At 56.7% G+C, this 22,224-nt stretch overlaps 9 protein-coding genes across 9 annotated transcripts; all 9 read left to right on the top strand.

Annotated features, from left to right (window-relative positions):
* Positions 1-716: 716 nt before the first annotated feature.
* Positions 717-1,055, top strand: LMXM_33_4320 (conserved hypothetical protein; the record flags this gene model as incomplete). Its single annotated transcript, XM_003878945.1, has 1 exon — positions 717-1,055. One exon carries the CDS (start codon positions 717-719, stop codon positions 1,053-1,055), a length of 339 nt encoding a protein of 112 aa, XP_003878994.1.
* A 581-nt stretch (positions 1,056-1,636) lies between these two features.
* LMXM_33_4330 (quinonoid dihydropteridine reductase) lies at positions 1,637-2,326 on the top strand (the record flags this gene model as incomplete). The annotated part of the gene is made up of 1 exon (XM_003878946.1): positions 1,637-2,326. One exon carries the CDS (start codon positions 1,637-1,639, stop codon positions 2,324-2,326), a length of 690 nt encoding a protein of 229 aa, XP_003878995.1.
* A 527-nt stretch (positions 2,327-2,853) lies between these two features.
* Positions 2,854-3,516, top strand: LMXM_33_4340 (20s proteasome beta 7 subunit, (putative); the record flags this gene model as incomplete). Its single annotated transcript, XM_003878947.1, has 1 exon — positions 2,854-3,516. One exon carries the CDS (start codon positions 2,854-2,856, stop codon positions 3,514-3,516), a length of 663 nt encoding a protein of 220 aa, XP_003878996.1.
* Positions 3,517-5,039: 1,523 nt separating this feature from the next.
* Positions 5,040-12,356, top strand: LMXM_33_4530 (phosphatidylinositol 3-kinase (tor2)-like protein; the record flags this gene model as incomplete). Its single annotated transcript, XM_003878948.1, has 1 exon — positions 5,040-12,356. The coding sequence occupies one exon, from the start codon at positions 5,040-5,042 to the stop codon at positions 12,354-12,356; it is 7,317 nt and encodes a 2,438-aa protein (XP_003878997.1).
* Positions 12,357-13,281: 925 nt separating this feature from the next.
* On the top strand, positions 13,282-13,608 carry LMXM_33_4540 (conserved hypothetical protein; the record flags this gene model as incomplete). The annotated part of the gene is made up of 1 exon (XM_003878949.1): positions 13,282-13,608. One exon carries the CDS (start codon positions 13,282-13,284, stop codon positions 13,606-13,608), a length of 327 nt encoding a protein of 108 aa, XP_003878998.1.
* Positions 13,609-14,131: 523 nt separating this feature from the next.
* LMXM_33_4550 (cell differentiation protein-like protein) lies at positions 14,132-15,214 on the top strand (the record flags this gene model as incomplete). The annotated part of the gene is made up of 1 exon (XM_003878950.1): positions 14,132-15,214. The coding sequence occupies one exon, from the start codon at positions 14,132-14,134 to the stop codon at positions 15,212-15,214; it is 1,083 nt and encodes a 360-aa protein (XP_003878999.1).
* Positions 15,215-16,287: 1,073 nt separating this feature from the next.
* Positions 16,288-17,460, top strand: LMXM_33_4560 (RNA-binding protein-like protein; the record flags this gene model as incomplete). The annotated part of the gene is made up of 1 exon (XM_003878951.1): positions 16,288-17,460. The coding sequence occupies one exon, from the start codon at positions 16,288-16,290 to the stop codon at positions 17,458-17,460; it is 1,173 nt and encodes a 390-aa protein (XP_003879000.1).
* Positions 17,461-18,974: 1,514 nt separating this feature from the next.
* LMXM_33_4570 (conserved hypothetical protein) lies at positions 18,975-19,334 on the top strand (the record flags this gene model as incomplete). The annotated part of the gene is made up of 1 exon (XM_003878952.1): positions 18,975-19,334. The coding sequence occupies one exon, from the start codon at positions 18,975-18,977 to the stop codon at positions 19,332-19,334; it is 360 nt and encodes a 119-aa protein (XP_003879001.1).
* Positions 19,335-20,304: 970 nt separating this feature from the next.
* On the top strand, positions 20,305-21,282 carry LMXM_33_4580 (conserved hypothetical protein; the record flags this gene model as incomplete). The annotated part of the gene is made up of 1 exon (XM_003878953.1): positions 20,305-21,282. One exon carries the CDS (start codon positions 20,305-20,307, stop codon positions 21,280-21,282), a length of 978 nt encoding a protein of 325 aa, XP_003879002.1.
* Between the last annotated feature and the right edge of the window lie 942 nt (positions 21,283-22,224).

Consider the following 22,224-nt stretch of genomic DNA (forward strand, 5'->3'; position numbering starts at 1 on the left):
AGAGAGCTGTAGTTGGACGATCACCTCAGTAATACGTGGCAAGAGGGCCTACAGCGTTGTTGTTTGCTTAGCCGTTTTCTCGGGCTTTGCCGTCGCTCTTCTTCGGCCTCCGACAGACGTGGAATGTGGTTTCTCGTGTTGTCGCCATTGTCGCAACTGGTGTGTTTGTGTCCCCCCTCCTCGTGCCATATCTTTCACATGGCGTCCCACCCTGCCCCTGCTCTTCAACATCGGCCAGCGCCAAAGTGGAGGGGGAGGGGGAAGTAAACGCGTCACGTGCACGGCAATATGGGACAACCGACTGTTTTGTCTGTTCTTTTCGCTGTGTGTGTGTCTCCTGTCGTGCAAATGCCAGCCACTCCAAGGCTTCCTTTACGACTGACGGAAACGGTGATCAGCGCCGGACCGTAGCGAGCACGTGCGGCGGCGCACTACAGAGGGTCGTAGTCCAACAATGCGCACTCGATCTCCTCCGTCTGCCACAAGCACACGGAATCGCAAATACCCCTTTCACTTTGCGCTTTTGTTTTCCGGTTTGGTGCTCTTCAAACATCCTCTCACATGACCAACCGTCGCAGACACTCAGGAACAGCTTCTTCTGTGGCTAGTCAATCCTTTTCCTTGAAACGACCTCAAGCATCACCCTCTACCGTATTTTTGTGTAGCGTAGCATAGCATCCTGTCTTTGTGCGCGTGTGCGGATCATCATCATTGCCATGACGCGGTGGAACCAGAGGATGGCCAAGATGGCCTTCCGGCGCTCCAAATTCCGTCGCTTAGCCTGGGGCGACGGTGACCCGTACCCCTACACCCCGCGCGCCACCTTCCGCTACCAGTGGGATGACTGGCCGATGTGGGAGAAAATGTGGCACCTCGCTGTCGGTGTGCTGGGCATCGAGTTCGCCGTATGGGCCTACTACTCGAAGCTGAACAGCCGCATGGACTGGGCACGCGAGGAGGCACTGCGTCGCATGCGTCTGCGTCGTGAGGCCCAGGAACTGATGATCCTCGAGGGCGATACCTTCCCGAGCGACATCCAGCCAGACCGCCACTGACGTTGCCCACCCCGCACGCATCTCTGGGGGGAGGAAGAGCGATTGCGGCTGTGCCCTCTTTTCCTGATGCTTGTTTGATGTGCCTCCCTGCATATGGTTGTCCTGTACGACTTGACAGACGGTTGGTGACATCTCTGCCGATATTGCATGTACGCCTCCACGGATATCCGCACCAAGAGACCTGCTGCTTTTTTTTTGATTTGGGGGGAGGGGTCTTGTGACGCTGTCGCGCACACACGTCGAGCCCGCACACCTGCGACCGCATGGACGACGCATGGACTTCTTTTTGTGAGCAAGTGACACCCGTGGAATGATCACGACGTCCGCGATGGCGATTTTATCGGCTTGCACGACGCGCGCGCGTGTGCCACGACTCTGATCTTCATCGCTCCCCTGATTATCACACCTTTCTCTTCGCTCTGCATCCTTTCTCTGTACCTGTGAAGGGAATTTGTTTCTTCAAGTGCGAGTCCCTTGCCCGTCACAACGAAGCCGCAGAGTTTTGGCGCGCCTCTATCGCCACCCCTTCGGCCCGACCTCTGTCCCACAACCCTCTCTATGCTCCGACAGCCTTTATCGCCATGAAAAACGTACTCCTCATCGGTGCTCGCGGTGCCCTTGGTCGTGCCGTGGCGAACGCCTTTGCCAAAGGCAAATGGTCCATCATCAGTGTAGATCAGGCAGCTGCTGTCCAGCGGGGCGATGACTGCTGTGCTGTCAACCCGGCAAGCTCCATTGAGGAACTGCAGGAGGCCTACAAGTCTGCGGTTACGGGACGCAAGGTTGACGCAGTGATCAACGTGGCTGGCAGCTGGGCCGGCGGCTCTGTCGCGGACACCTGCACCGCTGCTTCGACAGAGCTGATGCTGAGACAATCGCTCTTCTCCTCTGTAGCAGCGGCGCATGTGTTCAGTACGCAAGGTGAAAGGGATGGGCTTCTTCTTCTCACCGGCGCAGCGGCTGCTGTGAGTCCCACTCCCGGCATGATTGGGTACGGCACAGCAAAGTCTGCAGTGCACTTTCTCTGTCAGTCTATTGCGGCAGACCCATCCGTGTTGCCGACAGATGCGAGTGTCCTGGCTATCCTCCCCACTATCCTTGACACTCCCGGAAATAGAAGTGCGATGCCTCACGCTGACCGCTCCACGTGGACCTCGCTCGAGGACGTGGCGCAGCAGATCGTGGAGTGGAGCAATGGAAGTCGTCGTCCTGCTAGCGGATCACTCGTCAAGATCGTTACAGAAAACTCGAAGACGCGCTTCATTGTGTAGAAACAGAAAGCACCGAGCTGGCCCACTGACCGGAGAGGCCTGTGTGCGCTGTGTCAGGGAAAGCAGCCTAGTCGCACGTGCGTCAAAGGGGCTGAGCGCTTACGAGCTGAGGAGGTAAAGTTCCCTTTAGCGATCTAAATAGTCCTTACTCAGATAGACGTTCAACCTGCGCGCTTTGCTCTGCTCATCTCTTTTGATGACACATGTGCGCCATACTTCACATCACCGCCTACGTGCGGCGCTCTTGTCGGCAGCACCACTGGATGACGAACGCGTGAAGTGGTAAGAGTTCGCAATGAATCACTGGCCACGGTGCCTTTAAGCGCGCACACGGGGCATTACACTTACTCCCTTCTCTCTGTATTCTTGCACTTCGCCTTTGATTCAGTTCAGTCCATCATCCCGTTTTCTTTCACTGACCCGAACGTACATACGCGATCAACTTGGCCGCTTGCCCAACCAGGCTCACCTCTATACGCAAACGCACGCACACCTACAGGCAGTCTCCCCCGCTCTTGGCCGCGAAAATGGCGTCTGGCGGATCTGTCATCGCAATTAAGTACAACGGCGGTGTGCTGATGGCGGCGGACACGCTGCTGTCCTACGGGTCTCTCGCCAAGTGGCCCAACATCCCGCGCATCAAGCTCCTCGGCAGCTACTCCGCCGTGTGCGCCACAGGCAGCTACGCCGACTTCCAGATGATGGCCAAGCAGGTGGAGGACAACATTGAGCGCCAGAAGATGTACCACAACGTGGACGAGTTGAAGCCTAGTGAGGTGTTCAGCTACCTGCACCGCTCCATCTACCAGAAGCGCTGCGACTTCGAGCCGTGCCTGTGCCAGATGGTCTTCATTGGCGCCCGCGACAGTGAGACGTTTCTGGCGGCCGTGGACGACGTCGGCACGCGCTGGGAGGACGACTGCGTCGCGACCGGCTACGGCGCGTTCATCGCACTGCCGCTGCTGCGGCAGGCTCTGGAGAAGAACCCGGGTGGCTTGTCGCGGGTCCAGGCGGAGCAGATCCTCACTGACTGCCTGCGTGTGCTCTTCTACCGCGAGTGCCGCTCCATCAACAAGTTCCAGCTGGCTGACGCCGCCGGCGACGGCGTGCGCATCAGCGAGCCCTTCGACGTGGAGACGAACTGGGAGTACGAGGGCTTCTGCTTCGAGAAGACCGCCATCATCCGCTGATGACGTAGGACTGGCGGCGCTATCTCTCACCTGCCCACACACACATACATACATACGCTTCGCGTTTGTTTCTTTTCTGTATTGTGCATGCCTTGCTGTCTGTGTGTGTTTGTATGTGCAGTGGTGCTATCTTATCGGGTCCTCTCCCGTGTACCGCCTCCACGCTCGTCAACCATTGCCGTGTGGTGTTGAATATCTAAAGTCTGCGGTCTTGCGCAGCTCGATCTGATGTTTGTGGCAATTCAAGTGCACAAGAGAGCTATTTCATCGTCACCCTCGACATTCATGCTTCATTACCGCCTTTGGCCATCAGTGCCCTTCTCCGCGGTACTTTGTTGGTTCCCTCGACGCTGCCAGTGCAAATTTAGTCGGCCGTGTCACCCTTTCGTGAACGATGGAGGGGAGACCCTCCCTCTTCCTCCTCCTGATCGTGGGGAGACGCAGCGTTTGTTTCAGGGAGGGAGAGGAGGTAGCGGTCCCTGCTCCATGTATACTCACCCCTCCCCACCTGTGCATAGTACGCGATGACACAAACTGCTCTCTCCTCACACCCATTTCTTCTTCTCCCGCTTTCTCTACCGGCGCCTCCTCCACAACTCTTTCGCTCTTTGCTGAGCAACACGGATTACCGTGCAGGACTGTACAGTCATCGTTTTGTTATTGTTCTGCCGGGGCGTGCTGCTGACGTCAGCGGCGTTGGTAACAAGTTGTGTGTATGTATCTTTACTGCTTTCGGTAGCCTACCTGCGCATCATCATCCCCTCCTCTCCTCTTTCACTGCCTCCTTGCTCTTCTTTTCGGGACACCTTTTAGGCGGTGGCAGTACGTAAGCTCAACTACCACTCAGGGGGGGGGCTCGCGTGCCATCGGCTTCCTCTTCTTTTATTTCTTTTCCTTTTGGCGGCGTTGCTGCGGAGTAGAGACCTCGATTTCTATCTTCTTGTGAAGACGTGCGAACCAGCTACCTCACATGCAGTGACGCCCACACGTGCGTGTTGGCAACACCGCAAAACGAAATCTTCCCTTGACGCCATCTTTCCTCTTGTGCTATTTTTCTTTTTTATCCGTGCTGAAGACGTCGCTCGAACTACCGTTTGACACGCCGTCGTGTTTCTGTGTGTCCGTCTGCATGACTTTTGTGGTCGAGCGCCCTCTGTTTCTCGCTGGGGGAAGACGTCACCGTTTGGGGAGGGAGGTGCGACTCGCAAGGATTGGTAGTCCTTAGCCTCTAGCCTCTTGACTGCTTCCTGCTTCACGGCGCTCCTGCGCAGTACTCGTGCAGGACGCGCCAGTGCTGCCTGTCGAGCTACTAGTGTTGTGCATGTCAAAGCTCTGCCTCACCTCCGCCTCCCCCTCGAAACCTTTTCTTTCCATTGTTTTTGTTCTGTCTGTTGTTCTTGAGAAGCTGTCGCCGTCTGTCTCCCTTTTCCTGTTCCGTTCTATTTAGGAGTTACACGGACACACACACACACACACACACACATAACCCGACGTATATACTAACGGCTATCGAAACAGCAGCCATGTCGTCGGTCGACTCGGAGAAACTGGCGGCCTCCATCCGCGCACTAGCTTGCAGCCGCGACGAGCGCATCGCCTTTGTGACGGAGGGGGTGAAGCAAGCAAAAGAGTTGCAGGGCAAAAGCGTGCAGGAGTATGAAATGGTGGTGTCGTCGCTGCTTATGTGTCTGGAGAGCTTTGAGGTGGTGCACGGTACGTCGCTTGACGTGCTCTGCGAACTCACTGTCCTGGACATTCTGCTAAACCTAGACTTGTCCGTCATTCAGCTGTCGCAGTGCAACAGCTACTTGCGGCTTTGTCTCATGGCGGTGAATGAGATTCCTGTCGCTGTGGCAGCCGCAAAGACGTTTGCGCAGACGCTTAGCTACAGCATGACGACGGACTTTGTGCGCACTCAAATCGGAGAGACACTCGAGTGGATTTCGCTCCCCGATGCCAAGTCGAAGCCTCGCCGGATTTGTGGCATCTTGGTGCTCACGGAGGTTTCGTTGCGCATTCCAATGGTGATTCTGCCGCGCCTCTCCGAGGTGTTCGATAGGGTTTGGGACTGCTTGGCGGTGCATGATGAGGAGGTCCGCTCGCGCGCTCTGTGTCTCTTCACGCTATGCGCAAAGCTGCTGGTCAACCGTCCTGCCGCCATTCGTGCGGAAACCTGCGAGTCATTGATGTCACACCTGAAGAGTAACCTCGCCTCAAAATCAAAGGACAAACGCATTGCTGGCCTCCTTGCATTCGAGCCCATTGTCATCAACTCGATGGGCACCAGCAACCTACTTTACGAAGACCTCTCCATCCTTTTAGTCCCGTACATCATGAGGGGCGGCGCGAACGTCAACGCCGACACGCGCGAGCTCCTCTTCCGCTGCCTGGTTGTCCTCTGCCGCTTCAGTGTATCACAGTTTGTCGCGAGCCAACTCGCGGACAGTGTGCGCTTCGCGCTGGACTCCATCAACCGCAACATTCAGCGGAACACCGCCTTCGAGATGCTCTCTGAGATCATTCCGATTGTCGGCAAGGCAGAGTTTGCGCCCTTCGTCGACGACACGTGTGAAGCAATCAAGACTATTTTTGAGAAGTCCTCGAGCCCGTGCTGGAAGGCGCTGCAGTGTTTCTCCATCATTTGCAAAGAGTGCCGGCCATCCAAGATGGAAATGTACGTGGAGTCGTGCATCGAGAACGTGTTTGTGTGGGGACTTTCCGCGGAGCTGATTGAGTGCATGCGCGCCATCATTGAGTCGTCGAGCGTGCAGTACCGAGCAAAGCTGGAGGAGTCGCTGCTCGACATGATCTCCGTCACACTATGTGGTCTCCCATTTCGACAGCAGATTGACGCCCCGCGCGTGAATGAGAGCTCTACAGATGTGAGCGCCTCCGAGTATCAGATCTCCGTCGCCCTGAACGCCCTCAAGCAGTTTGGCTTCTCCAACTCGGAGCTCATGGGCGACTTCCTGCGCGTCTCGGTGCTGCCTTTTATCGACAACAACAGCGTCGCCGTGCGCAACGCAGCTGTCTACACGATTGTCAAGCTTCTCATCCCTCATGGCGAGAAAGGTGACCTCAGTATCGCACGTCGCATGTGCGTCAACACCGTCATCACGCGCATGCTGGTAGTGGGGTTGTCAGACCCCAATCCGGTGGTGCGTCAGACCATTCTGAGCGCCTTTACAGAGGACTTTTATCCATACCTTAGCGAGCAGCAGTATCTCTTTCGCTTCTACTCTGCCCTGGGCGACGAGTCTATCAACTGTCGCGTGGCGGCGACGGAGCAGCTCTGCCAGATGATCCGCTATGACCCGTCTCACATTCTGCCTGCGTTACGGGAGGAGATGGTCGTTATTCTACACTTCATTACGTCCACCTTTAATATGGACACCGTCCAAAACGGGTTCCGCCTCCTCGCGGCCATCGCCACGCGCGCGCCGCAACTGGTAGTGAACTTTACGGAAGGCATCTGTGAGGCTCTGGTGCCGTACTTTAGCACTCTCTCGTCCCGCTCCGGCATTCTCATGTCGTTCTTGCACTGCTGCACAGCCGTCGCGGCGGCGCTCCGAAAGTTCGGCAGCACCCCCTTCTCTTCCAAACGTGAAGTCGCTCTCGTGTGCGAGCTGTTGGAAACCTTGCCAGCGGACCGGTCGTATCACATCATCCGGCTGTCCTGTCTCCGCTTCCTATCAGCAACCCTGGCGCCGCTCATGGAAGGTGCCTCGCCGTACGTGCTGTATCCTCGGCTCTTTCAACAACTCAGCACGGTGCTGCATAGAACGGAGGAGAGCGTTGACATCCGCCTTGAAGCGCTTCGGTGCATTGGCGTGATCGGCGCGCTGGACTCGCACGTGTTCCAGTCCTTCAATGTCAACGAGAAGGAGAAGGCGTGTGGGAAGAGCGCGGTGGTGGTGGACAGGGTGACACACGTGAAGTGCTGCCGTATTGTGCTCAGCGCGGTGGCGGCGCTGCTTGACCCGGAGAGCAAGCGCTCTGCTGGCGCGCGCGAAGGGTTGCTTCGCACGGGTGTACAGACGATGCTGAACATCTTTGAGCATGTTCCGTGCTCCAAGACTGAAATTGGTCTCGTGATTGGTCCGCTGGCCCGCGTCATCCGGCAGCTGCCTGGCGGCCGCCTCTTTGCCACCGTGCTCTTCGAGTTCTGCAACATCATTCGCTACGCCGGCGCGGTGGTGCTCAACGACGTGAACGAGATTTACCGCGTATTTGACAATGTATGGGAGTTTCAGGTCAACTACCGGTTTCTGGCCGTGCGCATGCTTTCGTTTGTCGCCAACTTCGAAGCCGCCGGCAATCTGCACTACGGTCAGCAACACTCGCGCATCCTGCCGCAACTCTTCGACACGCTCAACCGTGCTGACCTGCGCCCCGACCTCAAGTACGCTGTACTGGAGTACATTGTGCACCATGTCGACTCCCTGCAGCCGTGCACGGAGGCGGTGGTGGATAACCTCCTCGGCGCAATACAGAACCCGGCGAATCCGCTTGACTTTGTGAACCACTGTGTGGTTACACTCAAGGAGATCTGCCTCAAGTTGTATGTCGATGAGCTCGTCGGCGCTATTGTTCGGTGTCTGCTGGCGTGCCTTTCCGTCGACCTTGCGCGCAAGACACGCGGGCGCGATAGTATTGATCTCTGCAACAACATCATGGGGGTCTTCTGCGTCCTGATCGAGGAGCTGCAGGATGCTTTTCTCAAGCACTCAACGTACATCATTCAGGCGCTGAAGAACTACCGCATCACAAACACCGAATTTGGCGTAATGAACAACCGCGTCGCCACGGGCCTCCGCTGTACACGCAGCCCAATGTCGATTCAGCAACAAAACGCGGAGGTTGCAGCGCTACTGAAGACGTGCGAATCCGTTGTCATGAAGAGCATGTCGCGCATGGGCGAGGTCTGGAGCTACGCGAACCTCAGCGACGAAAACATAAATGCCGCTGCCGCGGAGGAGCGCACCATGCCCATCAACGAGCAGCGTCTCATCAGTCCAATGAAGGTCGTTCCCCTCACGAAGGAGGAGTGGGTCAAATGGTCGGACCAGTTCGCCATCACGCTGCTGCAAGAGTCGCCGTTTCAGGTCTTCCGCTGCACGGCGGTGCCCATCGGCATCAACGCAGCCCCGCTGGTCGAGAAATCGGCGCAGTTTGTGCAAGACACACTCCAAATCGCCTTTCGCTCCATGTGGAATTACGCGAGCTCGGCGCTGCAAACTGCTATCACGGACTTTTTCCGGCAGTCCTTTCGCCAGGCAATGGTGTCGACCACTGTCCCGGCGGAGGTGGTGACGATGTTGCTTGGTATCGTAGAGTACATGGACCACGTTGGCGAGGCTTTGTTTATCTCGTACAATGACCTCTCCGAGTGCGCGTGGAACCGCGGAATGTTGGCCAAGGCGCTCTTCTGGCGCGAGGCCGCCTACCGCGACGACCCTGTCGGCACCGTCGAGTCACTCATCTCTCTTTACAGTGAGCTGCACATGGTGGACTCCTCCGTTGGAATCTTGAACATGACCAGCGAGGAGCAGCGACGCAGCCTGCTGCAGACAAGCCTGGTTAAGCTCGCGCGCTACACGGAGGCGCTCCAGCTGACGCAGCAGGAGCTGGAGCTGGAGGCTGCCCCGTTGGAGGCGAGCGGCTCGGAGAACTTATCCAAGGGCTGCGGGTACAAGAACGGCAGCCGCGGTTGGTCGCGCATGTTGCACTACGCGTCCAACAGCGACATCACCCCGTCCTCCTCAAAGGTGGAGGAGAGCTGTCGTGACCGCCGCGTGGAGGTAAACGCGCGACTGATGTTGTGCCTGAGCGAGCTTGGCGAGTACGACAAGGTGCTGGAGCAGTGGGGCAGCATGCTCCACAACTACAAGGACCGCGTGACAGATACAGACGAGATGCACGTGCTGTTTTTTGTCTCGCAGTACGCCGCAGACGCGTCGATCCGGCTGCAGTCGTGGGACACGCTGGAGCACGTCCTGGAGTGGTTGCCGCCCGACATGGTTCTCTACCACGTGTCGAAGGCGGCCCTGGAAGTGGTGCGCGGCAACTACGACGCCGCGCTCGTCTCCGTGACGAACGGGCGCAAGGTACTGCTGGAGGATCTGACAAGCCTGCTGCACGAGTCGTACGCGCGCGCCTACGAGGGGCTGGTAGTGGCGCAGCAGCTGACGGAGGTGGAGGAGGTCATCATCGCAAAGCAGACGCAAAAGGCGCTCAGCTCCGCCGCACACATACCGCACCTCTGCCACATCTGGGAGCAGCGCATTCGAATGATGCATGCGACAGTACCGACATGGAAGCAGGTGCTGGGAATCCGTGGCCTACTCATCTCGCCCCATGATGACGTGAAGACGCGCATCCAGTTCACCAAGCTCTGTCGGCAGGAGAAGGCGCGACAGCTAGAGAAGTTTACGCTGGCCGAGCTCCTCGGGTTCGCAAACCCGACCCTGGAGCAACTCACAAGCCGCAATGTGAACCCACGCGTGGTGATGCAGTATATCTCATACCTCTCCGACACCAACGCACTTGGCCCCGGCAGTCCCTTCGGAACCGAGAGCGACCTCATCAAGAAGATGATCGACGTGCACACCAAGGCGGAAAACTCGGCAGTGTTGGCGCGGGCGTACACGCGCCTCGGGAGCAAGGTCGATCTCATCGAGTCTGTGCAGTGCTTCAAGACGGCCACCATGTACGATCCACATTGGTTTCTGGCGTGGCGTAAGTGGGCGGAGGCGAATGCCCAGCTGCTCCAGACAGACAAGGGCGAAGAAACCTGCCGCAACGCTATCGAGGGCTTTATCCGAAGCATTCAGCTTGGAACGTCCGATTCGACGCTCATTCAAGACGTGCTCAAGCTGCTCACGCTCTGGTCGAACCACTGCGACTCTGATCACAACTTGAAGGAGCTGCGCGAGCGTGTCTTCGATGTACCGTCGCGCGTGTGGCACCTTGTGGTGCCACAACTGGTCGCCCGGCTCGACACCGGCTCTGACGACAGCTGCCGGCTTGTGGCGGATGTCCTGACCAACGTGGGCTACGACTACCCACACACGTTGGTGTACCCGCTGAACCTGTGCACTATGTCTGACTCAGAGCGCCGTAAGAGGTACTCCAATGAGGTGCTAGGAAAGCTGCAGGAGCGATATCCAGTGCTTGTGCTGCAGGGTCGACTCATGATTGACGAACTCATCCGCGTCTCGGCCCTCATCTATGAGCAGTGGTATGACAAGCTGGAGGCGGCGGCGACCGCCTTCTTTGGCCGCCGCAGCACCGATGAGATGATACGTACACTGCTGCCGATTCACGAGACGTTGCCACGGGTGCCAGAGACGGTGGTGGAAGCTGAATTTCTGTCCAAGTACAGCAAGCGTCTGACCGAGGCTCGGGACTGGCTGCGATCGTACGCGTCAACGCATTACACCGGCGACATTCAATCTGCATGGAAACTGTACCACAGCGTGTACTGCAAAATCGACAAGCAGATCAAATCCAGCGACACACTACAGCTGCAGTTCTGCAGTCCGAAGCTGTTTGAGGCGCGCAACCTCTCTATCGGGATCCCCGACGCGCGGCCAGTCCGCGAGGAGTCGGTAGCAAATGTGAACCGCTTTCACAAAGACATCATCGTCATTGCAAGTAAGCAGCGGCCGAAGCGGATCGGCATCATCACGGCGGAGGGCAGGCTGCAGAAGTTTCTGCTCAAAGGGCGCGAGGACCTCCGCCTGGACGAGCGCGTCATGCAACTCTTCTCGCTTGTCAACATCCTCATGCAATCCGACTCGAGGACAAGCAAGAACTTAGGCTTCCAGATCCAGCGCTACTCCGTCACGCCGCTCAAGGATAACGTCGGTATCATTGGCTGGGTCGACGGCTGCGACACGCTGCACGAGGTCGTCAAGCACTTTCGCGAACGCAAATCGATCCCGGTGGAACTGGAGATGCGCATGCTGGACCAGATCATCACCTTTGACAACTCCAAGGCGTACGACTATCTGACCATCATGTCAAAGGTAGAGGTGTTAGAGTTCCTCTCCGATCACACCTCCGGGCAGGACATTCGCAAGGCCATGTGGAACACGTCGCCGAACTGCGAGGTCTGGTACGATCGACGCCGCATGTACACAACGTCGTTGGCAAATATGAGCATCGTAGGCTACATCCTCGGCCTCGGCGATCGCCACCCAAACAACATCATGCTGCAGCGCGCGTCGGGATTGGTGGTGCACATCGACTTTGGTGACTGCTTTGAGGTGGCCATGACGCGCGACAAGTTTCCCGAAAAGGTGCCGTTCCGGCTGACACGCATGTTGCGCAGCGCGCTTGACGTGTCGGGCGTCGACGGGGCGTTTCGCGCCTGCTCGGAGACGGCGATGTGCGTGCTGCGCGAGGGCAGCCACAGTGTGCTGGCCCTCCTCGAGGCATTCATTCAAGACCCGCTTATTTCATGGCGCCTCATCAACAGACATGGGCAGGAGCCGGAGTCGTCGAACGATCACAAGACCATCGAAGAGCAGGTGAATATTGCCAACATGCGCAACGCCACGTCGGCAGCGGAGGCGGAGTCCATGTGTGACTCGTTTGGGCACCGCGATAACGGTTCCGTTAATGTCCCAAAGCACTTGTGTGGGGAGGAAATGGATGTGGTTCATCAAGGCGTGTTCATCGTCAAGCGCCTCAGCTCCAAGCTCAAAGGGCAGGACTTTATCTCGGCTGGTACGGAGCCCCTCGATCCACGCACGCAGGTAGGGCAGCTCATTGAAGAAGCCACAGACGTGACGAATGTGGCACAGTCCTGGTCGGGATGGTACCCGTTCTGGTAGACTAGCACCAGCAGTAATCTATCACTTCCACACCACCACTATCACCATTAGCGCTCAGGCCGGCAGACGCCACGTCGCATGCCTCACTGACATTCAATGGTCATCCTCTCGCTCCCCTGCCGCTGCGCGGGTGCTTCTCTCTTCTTCGTTGTACCGTGTCTCTGCGTTTGGGCTGATCCCATTGGCTCTCGCCCACCTTCGCGTGTGCGATCGCTGTGACTTCTCCTCCTCCCCTCCCCACCCATGACTGGTGTACCACGTCAAGCCCTGTTCTCGTTTTCGTTTTTTCTGCTTCACGTGCGCGACACAGGTGTCGCTTGTACTGTCCCCACTCGCCCGCGTCTGCAGAGAATGCGGGTGAGGATCCACAGGTGCAAATACAAGTGAGCATTGTGGAGGGGGTGCTGGGCAGTGTCCAGCTCATCGCTCGAGCGCATCTTGTACTCAACGTGCTCAGATGCGGTAGAGGTGGCGTGTATCTGCGTCCTTGCAGGATGGGCCTCACCCTCACGCGGAAACCGCATGCCACGTAAAACAACGACTGTGGTGCGGGCACTGCGTACTGGCGTGTCGCTCAGGGCCGCTGATGCTCTTCGTTCAATGCATCTTCATGCTTCTCCGCCCTCTTTGCGCGCGCGCCTGTCCCCTCCACTCACACCTCCCACCTCCTCGTCGTCGGACCAAACCGTTTTCTTCCCCTTCCGTCGACGTCGACACCTACGTCGAACATGACTCGCCTGCCAAACACCCCACTCCCAGCTCCCTCCTCTCTCTTGTTCACCGTAGAGGTACCGGCAGGTTGGTAGAAGGGAAACGGCCAGTCCGTTTTGCTGACATCTGCTGCCTCTCAGGCAACGGCTCTGCAGGCTTCTCTGTTAGACTACCCTGCCGCAGCGATAGCTTCGCGCAAAATCGACACTTCACGATGGCTGCGCTCGGGTCCGATGTGCAGGCCACCAGTGTCGAGCTGGTGTCTGTGATTGAGAAAATGAAGGAGCGCAAGACGTTGCTTGAAGAGCAAATCTCTGCCGAGGAGACTGAGTACGAGGGTGTGCTAGCCGAAGTGCGGGCTATGCAGGAGCGACTTGCCGCCCTGAAGGACAGTCTCGCGAAGAAGCAGGCGGTGCGAGCGGACTTGGAGCGAACCATATCGGAGACGTACTCGGCGTTCAAGAGTATCCTAGACGCCTCCAAGAAGCTACTCTCCACCGCCAAGGAAGAGTCATCGGCGCTCAAGGCGCAGATAAACTGACACCGAAAATGAGAAGGCACAAGAAGTGATGCGGCAAACAACCCCAAGATTGACGCGATCCGTTCAAGGGACGACACATACACATACACAAGTCGTACACTTGCGTCGTCCAACTGACAAAGCTAGCAGGAGCGACACAACCGCAGTGCCGTCGCCTCTGCCCTCTTCTGCAGAGCACCGCTGCGCTAAAGAAGAGCAGCCATATCCCTACTTCTCCCCCATGGCACCCAGCTCTCTGTGAGGACTGCGGTCTGTTGCATCTTGCAACACCGGTTCTGACCGCCATGCGTTGCTGCTGCTCCTCTTCTCAGGTCTCTCTCTATCATTTCCTCACTCTCCCCATGTCCCGCTGAGACACAGACGCGTACCACGAAAAAGTAGGAAAAAACAATAGAAACGACGGAGCCTCCGCAGCCGCGCGTTCACCACTCTTCCCCCTTCTCTTGAACACCTGTGTCTCTTCCCCTACACAGGCGCCCGGCACTACAAAGGACCGAGCACAAGCACGATCTCTGCAGACAAGATGGAGGCGCCGGCCGTGTACCCTCCGTGGGAGGAGGAGAGCGATGATGTCGCCAAGTTTGGCTACCGACAGCAGCGATTTCCGCAGGCGGGATATAGTCGCTTTCCAGTGGCTCAGCCCCAGCAGCGTCCCCCCCAGCAACCGCAGCCACAGCCACAGCCGCAGCAGGCAGCGCTCCCGCAGCAAGTCGCCCGTCTGGAGCCTAGCCAGTACCCTGATGTGGTGCGGGAAATGCTGATGCACATACAGAACTTGTATCACCAAGACACGCGCGAGCGAGCGATCTTGACCTTGTCCAAGAAGCGTGAAAAGTTCACATTGCTCGGTCCGACCCTGTGGTACAGCGTCGGTGTCATGGCGATCTTTTTGCAAGAAATCGTATCCATGTACCCCCTCCTCAACACACCCTCCTCGGCCCCGGTGAAGCCGATCATCAACCGCGTTAGCAGCGTCCTTACTCTGCTACAGGTCATCGCCCAGCACGACGCATCGCGGCGGCCGTTTATGGAGTCCAATATTTGCCTCTTCCTCTATCCGTTTCTGCGCGCCACCCCAGCAGAGCGGTCAGAGGTGCTGCGCCTGACGTCACTGGGCGTCATTGGTGCGCTAGTCAAGGCAGACGACCCGGCCATCATTTCCTACCTGCTCAACACAGAGATCTTCCCAATTTGTCTGAAGATCATGGAGCAGGCGATCGAGATTTCAAAGATCATCTCTACCTTCATCATCCAGAAGCTTCTCATGTCGGACCAAGGTCTGGTGTACGCCTGCCAGAACCCCAGCCGCTTCACCGCTGTCGCCGACGTCCTGCATCGCATGGTGGCGGAGAAAGGGCCGCAGAACGAGCACGTGTGCGGGCCGCGCCTCCTGAAGCACATCATCCGCTGCTACCTTCGCCTCTCTGAAAACGAGCGGGCTCGTGAGGCGCTGCCCAAGATTCTCCCAGAGGAGCTGCGCAACAATACTTTCCAAGAGTACCTGGACGACGACATCAACATGAGGAAGTGGCTCCTCCAGCTGCTCGTCAACATTGGAGATGAGGGTGCGCGCCGCATCAGCGAAACCGCAAAGCATGCCCAGTAGCAACGAAGCTTGCACGTCTCCTGCCCACATCGCCTCCCTTAATGATCTGTGTGCTGTGAGGGCTCCGGCTGCTCCTTCTTCGTTGTTTCTGTCGGTGTTGTCTTCCTCTGCGCCCACGCACTCACGCGCACGCTTTATTGTTGTTGTTCTCATTGCCTGCGTACGTGCGTCAGTGCCTCCGAGAGAGGTTTGCTGGTTTGGTGCGCCGATGTGTAGCTACATATTTACAACATGTGCCTCTCCCTCTCACCCACTTCCAAAGGAACCCTCTACGCCTTTCTTTGGGCAGTAAGTTGCCGCGACGACTCTCGACAAGATTTCCAGTGTGAGCTCCCATAGCGTTTGACCTCCTCCTTTTTTTGTGTCTCCCGTTTTGGTGTTGTGGTGTGCGTGTGTGTCTGTGTCTGTGTGTTGACGGGTGGGTGTTTGCCTCTCTTGGAATAATGCCCCGCTTCATAGATGTCTGCGTCCTGAGCAGATTGCGGTTTCGTGAGAGCGAATGTGCGCCTGAACGGCGTGGGCCGGCCCTTGTCGTCCTCTTTTGTAAGAACCAGAAGAATATATAGTGAGAGAGAGCATGCCTTTCTGGGCGTGGTGCTCTTCGCTGCACTAACACGGCTGGAACGCGATTCACACTAGGGGACGTGCCGTTGTGGGAGTCCACCCCTATACGCCGCGCCGCACTCCCGTCAGCTCCGCCCTTCGCACCGTCCTTCACCCTTTTTACGTCAACGATCGTTGGTGGCTCTCCTGAAGGAATCCCATCACCTCGCGTATGCCGTGAGATGCAAGTATGTGTGGGGGTACAGCGGCACAGCACATTCTTGGTGGTGACCTTGGTGATACTTAATCACCACTTACCCTGGTATGCGACATTTGTGCTCGGCTTCACGAATCCCTACCACGTTTTTCCTGACCACCCTTTGCTTTCTCTGTCTCTCTATCTCTTTCCCTTCCCTGAGATGGGTGCTGTGCTCTCTGCGCGCTGGATCACGGCGACAACCGCAGCACCACATAAGGTAGAGCGCTTGCTCGTTCACACCTATTCACGGGCCCTTTGGCGCTTCACAGGAATGGAATCCAAAGGCATCGAAACGGGTGGTTACAAGCCCTCCTTACGGGTTGACATCGGCTCAGCCGACAACGCCAAGGAGGATTCGGCAAACGTTACGGAAGGTAGCCCTCAAAAAGTAATTACCCCGCATGTATCCACAAACATCTTCGTGGCCGGCATTCCATCCACGTGGGACGATGACGCTCTGCGAGAACGCTACAAAGAGTTTGGCGAGATTGTATCGACAAAAGTAGTCAAGAACCGGCACTTTGGTTTTGTAATGTTTCGGAAAGCGGAGTCTGCGCACGCGGCAATCAACGCCACTCACCTGACGCAGCCAACTCCGAACTGTGGCACTGTCTTGCACGTTTCTATCGCCATGCACGACGAGGGACTCGATGACCAGCCAAACGACCGCCTTTTCATTCGCGGGCTGCCGCAATGGGCGACGAAGGAGCACCTTCGACAGATGTTCTCGCCGTACGGTGTCATTACGGAGTGCGCCGTTCTCATGAACCCTCTCGGGCAGTGCAAAGGGTCTGGCTTTGTTCAGTTTTCCTCACAGCAAGAGGCCACTGCCGCCATCAAGGCGCGGGACTCCATTAGCATGGATAATTGGCCCCACCAACTCGAGGTAAAGTACTCTGAGTCGGCCGATGTGCGGCAGATGCGGCAAGAGCGCAACCGCAATCGCCAGCGGCACTGGCTCCCGTCACCACAGTATCGTGGCGGCAACACCCCCAGCTCCCTCCCTTCGCCCTACCCGGGGTTTTCGCCGCCGCTCTCCCTCATTCCGTCTCCGCAGGCGTTTCCAGTGATGAGCGCGATGCCGTTTCCGATGGTGTACCCACCAACACCAGCCACCACGGGTGCCCCGACGCAGATCGTGTACCCCCAGCCGATCTACCAGACCATGCCGCCCTTCTACTCGGCATCTGCAGTGCCTATCCCAGCACCGATTCCGCTTCCTCAAAAAGGCGACCTGCACTTTAGCGGCCCGCCGTTGACAGAGGAGTTGCTGCGTCTCATGCTGCAGTCCTACGGCGAGGTGGAGGCCGTCAAAAAACTAGATAATGACACCGGGATCGCGGTGCGCCTACGTGACGTGACGAAGCACGCACTGGTGGTGCAACAGCTGAACGGCTCGCTCTTTCCCACTGGGCAGTTGTTGGCGGTCGGTATTTACGCGTAGCCCCCACTTGTTCGTGTTTTCTTGAGCAAGCACGAACAGTGAAGCACAGCATCGGAAGCGCCAGCGTGGACGCACTCGCGAGCGCAGCAAACAGATACACGTGGCGGGGGTGCTACGGGCCACACAAGGAACCATTTGTTGTGTGGAAACGGAAATGGTAAAGTGGAGCTTACCTTAAAAGGAAAATAGTGAACAGGCAGATGGTCCCTTCTCTACCAAAGTGCAATGGGTTGAGAGGGACAAATGAAGTCCCTGCTAACGTAACCGTCAGTGCCGGCAAGAAGGGGTCCGTCAGGCTTCTCTCGATGAATTCGCACGCGTGGGTGCGCGTCCGTGGGCTAATGAGTGGGTTGCAGAGTTCGCTTTGTCACGTGTGAGTAGAAAAATGAGCGATAGTAACGTCCGAGAATATGGCGTGCGTGCGCCTCTGATGCAGGATGCCGTCGTTGGCTGAGGCATTACCTCGGTGATCTCTTCTTTCGCCCTGTTTGTGTTTTTGTGCGCGTGGGCGTGTATGTGTATGTGAGTGCTCATTGTGTTGCTGCGGGGTTGCCTCGAACAACTTCCACGGCCTACATGCGTCAGGCTGCTACACACATTGCCAAACGCAGCGTTGCGGTGGACGCAGATTCGTAACCGGTATCTTCATACGGATAATTGCACGCATTTACACAGATGTTTTTGTTGGTTTGTTTGCTTTTGTTAAAGGAGCTCTGACCACTGCGTCCCACCGTAGGCAACGCCTCTTTGCCACTGCTACCATCGCAAATTTACCTCTAGTTGGTTGTCTCTCGTCCGGTTCCCTCTTAACTGGAGTGTTTCGCTCGTTCTTTTTTCGTTGTCTTCTTTTCGCTCTTCACCTTATTGTTAAGCAGTGTGCATATCTGTTTGTCTCTCCGCGAGTCGGCGCCTTTGTGGCGCACTATTGTAAGCGACTGAGGGGAGAGGAGGACCCCAACAAGAGTGTTTGGTCCCTCTGTTTTGTTTATTTTTTTTTCTCCTCTACCTTTGCTCCGAAATATATTTCAAAAAAAAAGAAAACGATCAACGGAATCTTGGCAGCGTCAGCCAACAAGGACGGTGTAGCACTCCAGAACACAACCTATCACTCCTCACAATGATAATGTTGCACTATCCAGTACGGGGAGCCGCATCGCCTCTCGCGCACGGGACAACTCCTTCACCTCTCCATGACCCCATCCTCTGTTGCGCGTGCTTCTCTTCTTCCTTCCTCGCCTCGAGCCATGACACAGAGGGTCTCGACAACAGCACTCGTGTTGCTCCGGTGAAGCGCGCGACCTTCCCTTGAGAAGGCCCGTTTTTCTGCAACCCATTTCGCCTCCTTCGGGCCGCCTGCGCCAGATCTATCCACTTGGTTTGTCTCTAACTCTCTCTTCACTCCCTTCCTCTGTGGTTGCCTCGATCATTCTCCGCGTCTCTACATTGAATCTCCTCCAACGGTGGCGAAGCAAGCGGAAGCGACGGATATCTCTGTTGTCTTCTTGCGCTGAACCATGGGGTCGCCCTTCTTGGGGTACTCGGATGAGGATTATGGGCTCGCCTCGGTGTGGGGTCGCCTGATCTTCCTCTCGTGCATTACAACGGGGATTCTTTACGTCTTATTCGGTCTCTTTGCGTGCCGCCGACTCATACTGAGGGATGCTCGGTGGCTCCTCATGGCGATCCTCTACTTTTCCATCGGTGTGTGTCACGCCTTCTTCACTCTGACACTACTATGCTTCGCCATTGCTTGCGTTCTTCACAGCTTTGAGAAACCAATGCAGAGCGGGGAAATGATCATGTACTCGGGTATCATGACCATCATCACCATGTACTTTGCTTGCGGACGCAAAACCATCCTTTACTCCCTTTGACCTCGCGTGGGCTACCATAACTCCACACGCGCGCGCACTACATTTGAGGGCTGCAGCGCTGCGTGGACACCTTGTGCCCTGCAGAGAAATGAGCCGCTACACAAAGTGTCAACCGACAGAAAAACAAATCGTTGTGATCACAGTGACCCCTCTCCCCTTCTCCTGTGCTGTTGGCGCCTCGCGCGTTGCTCGTCCACTTGCTGAGAAGCACCATAGATAGAAACATCTGCGAAGGGTCGTTAGAGAGAGAGCGATGAGGCCGTGTACTCGCAAGCATCTCTGCTCGGACACGCGACGCTTGCCTCTCTGTCCCCTATTCCTACATGCCCATGTGCTTAATCAACTGTCTCGCTTTTCCGTCGTCTCGTTCCTCTACCGTATCCTCTTTCCTACTTTTCACGGTGTTTTTTTTCTCTGGTGTGTGTGTGTGTGTCTGCGTCCTCCTCAAATGGTTCTCCGGCTGGGGTGTGGGGGTGAGGGCTACGGGCTTACACGACACACAGGAATTGCGCACTGCGCAGCCACTGCCTTCTCTCCTTTCTCTCCCTCTCGTTTTTCCATCTCATCAAAACCTCTCCTTCTCTAAATACGGTGTTTTTTTTCATTTGTGTATGTGTGTGTCGGCAGCGCATATCCCCAGCAGTGCGCTCAAGACTCCTCAAGCCTTTATTTCTTTTGTGTCTCCTGCTACACCCCAACGACCGCGTAAGCTCCACATTCGTCGGACCAGGCTACTTAAGCGCATCATACATTGTGGTGTCTCTCTCTCCACATCTGTTCCTTTCTTTTTTGCACCTGCTCCCCGCTCATAGCACAGACATCTACGCGCAGCTCTATATTGTTTTTTTTTTTCATTTTCTTTCTTTTTTCCCCTCTCTATCTATGCCTTCATGAGAGTATCTTATTATTTTTTCGCCAAATCCCTTACTCCTCTCTACGCAGCCCTCCAGCGGCGACTCAGGGCAAGAGGATGTCGCTTGCTATCGCAACATACCAGTTCCTGGACGCCGATCAGCACATCTATTTCTGCTCGCAATCACCAGACTCGAAGTTTCTCGCGTGTGCCCTTGGTAACGGGGTGGTGTGTCTTGTGAATGCTATTACGTTCAGTACCGTGGCGCGTGGGGCTCCCGGGAAGGACTTTCTCGAGGCTCCCGCTACCTGCATTCGATGGGCGCCCGAGGAGTGCGACAGCGCTTGGCAATTCGTCAGCAGCAGCTGCGCGGGTGGTGTCATGCTGTGGCTCTGGGATCGAGACTCGGTCTCTCTTCGACGTGGAGCCGCCGTGTGCGAGAAACACAATGAGGTGATGGTGGTGGATGTTTCGCCGAGCGGAAAGCAAGTGTTGACGGCGGGCAGCGATCGCATCGTGCGCCTGTACGACTCAAAGCTAACCCTGCTTGCACAGCTGGCAGAGGGGGTAAACCCTGATGGCACATCACGTCCGGCACACACAAACCGCATCTTCTCTGTCCGCTTCTTGAGCGAGCTGGCGGCCGTCAGTGCAGGCTGGGACAGTCCGATTCAGCTGTGGGACCTGCGTTTGTGTCGCTTGACCAGACAGGTGGTCGGGATGCAGGGGGTGTCGGATTGCTTAGAACCTGTCCCAAGCACACCGCTCGTTCTGGTGGCGTCCCCGAAGTCTGCGAACACGTTGCAAATTTTCGACGCTGTCACTGGAAGAGTGCTGGAGGAGGAGTCGAGCAGGGTGTGCTCTCAGCTGAACCTGACAGAGCGTGTGTTAGTATGCCGCATCGAGGCCGAAACAGGTAATGCCTGGTGTCTCACGGTTTCGCCGCCCTCGGTGATTGTTGTCTCCGTGTCTTCCGGCCGCATCGTGGCGCGCGCGGAGCTCGCTCACACTCCACTCAACATGACCATGAAGGATGCCAGTGTGGTGGTGGGGTGCAAGAATGGTGTTCTGCTGCAGGTGTCACTTAGTATGTAAACAAGACTCACTCAACACTAATAGGTAAGAGGTGTTTCCTCTCTATCTGGATCTCTCCCTTTCCCTTCTTTTCCCATGGTCGTCTAACGCTGCGCCTCTTTCGAGAATCCCTCGCGGAGACGGTTTTGTCTGCTGGACTCTGTCTGCATGTATCATATTACGGTGAGGCAGTACGCACAGACAGACACGCACTTTTTTTGGTCTTCGTCAGGGTCCCCCTTTCCACCCACGAACAAGTTACCGGATAGACGCATAAACAGCCACAGCGCCCCTGCGCTTGCAGGAGTACGGCGAAAGGCTGGACGTCTGGAGCGTACCATCTGCCGTTGAATCGAGGCCGTCCGGGTCGTTGGAGGACGGGGCGGTCCAGGTGCACACCGGATGAGCCCAAGGAGGCAGTAGGTTGGTCTCAGGTCAGGGCCCTCGGACGTCCCCCTACCCCTCCGCACGCCTTGTCTGCATTCCATGCGTCTTCCTCACTCGCCTCAAGGCGTGGCACTACATAATGTGGTGGGGAGACTCTTCCAGGTTCGAGTTTGGAGGACTCGATGGGGCCACTTCGGGGTTCTTCCCTCCTGCTTGCGGCATCGGTGCCTCCTGCGCCCCGTTTGTTCGGAGAGAGGACTATACCGCATGTCTTGCACACGTGCAATGTTGGGCTGATCGGTGGGAATCTCGTCGCGCCTCGTTCGCCCATCACTCCTGCTCTTCTCTCCTCTGCATCCTTTCTTTCGAATGCAATACACCATGCCCGCTGTGATTAAGAGCACGTGCGCACACAGCGCTCACGCTGATGGCGTATTGCGGCTTGTTTTTTCATGGCGCCACTGCTGTCTGAGGAGGAGGGGGCATGCCTGGAAGGCTTTGTCGCATGTGCAACGACAAGTTGGACCCTGCCGTGAGTCCCTGGCAGCATGGGCACTGTTCCCCTCTCATGAATCG

Source organism: Leishmania mexicana, chromosome 33 (genome assembly GCF_000234665.1).
Source record: "Leishmania mexicana MHOM/GT/2001/U1103 complete genome, chromosome 33".
In the NCBI taxonomy this organism is placed as follows: Eukaryota; Euglenozoa; class Kinetoplastea; order Trypanosomatida; family Trypanosomatidae; genus Leishmania; species Leishmania mexicana.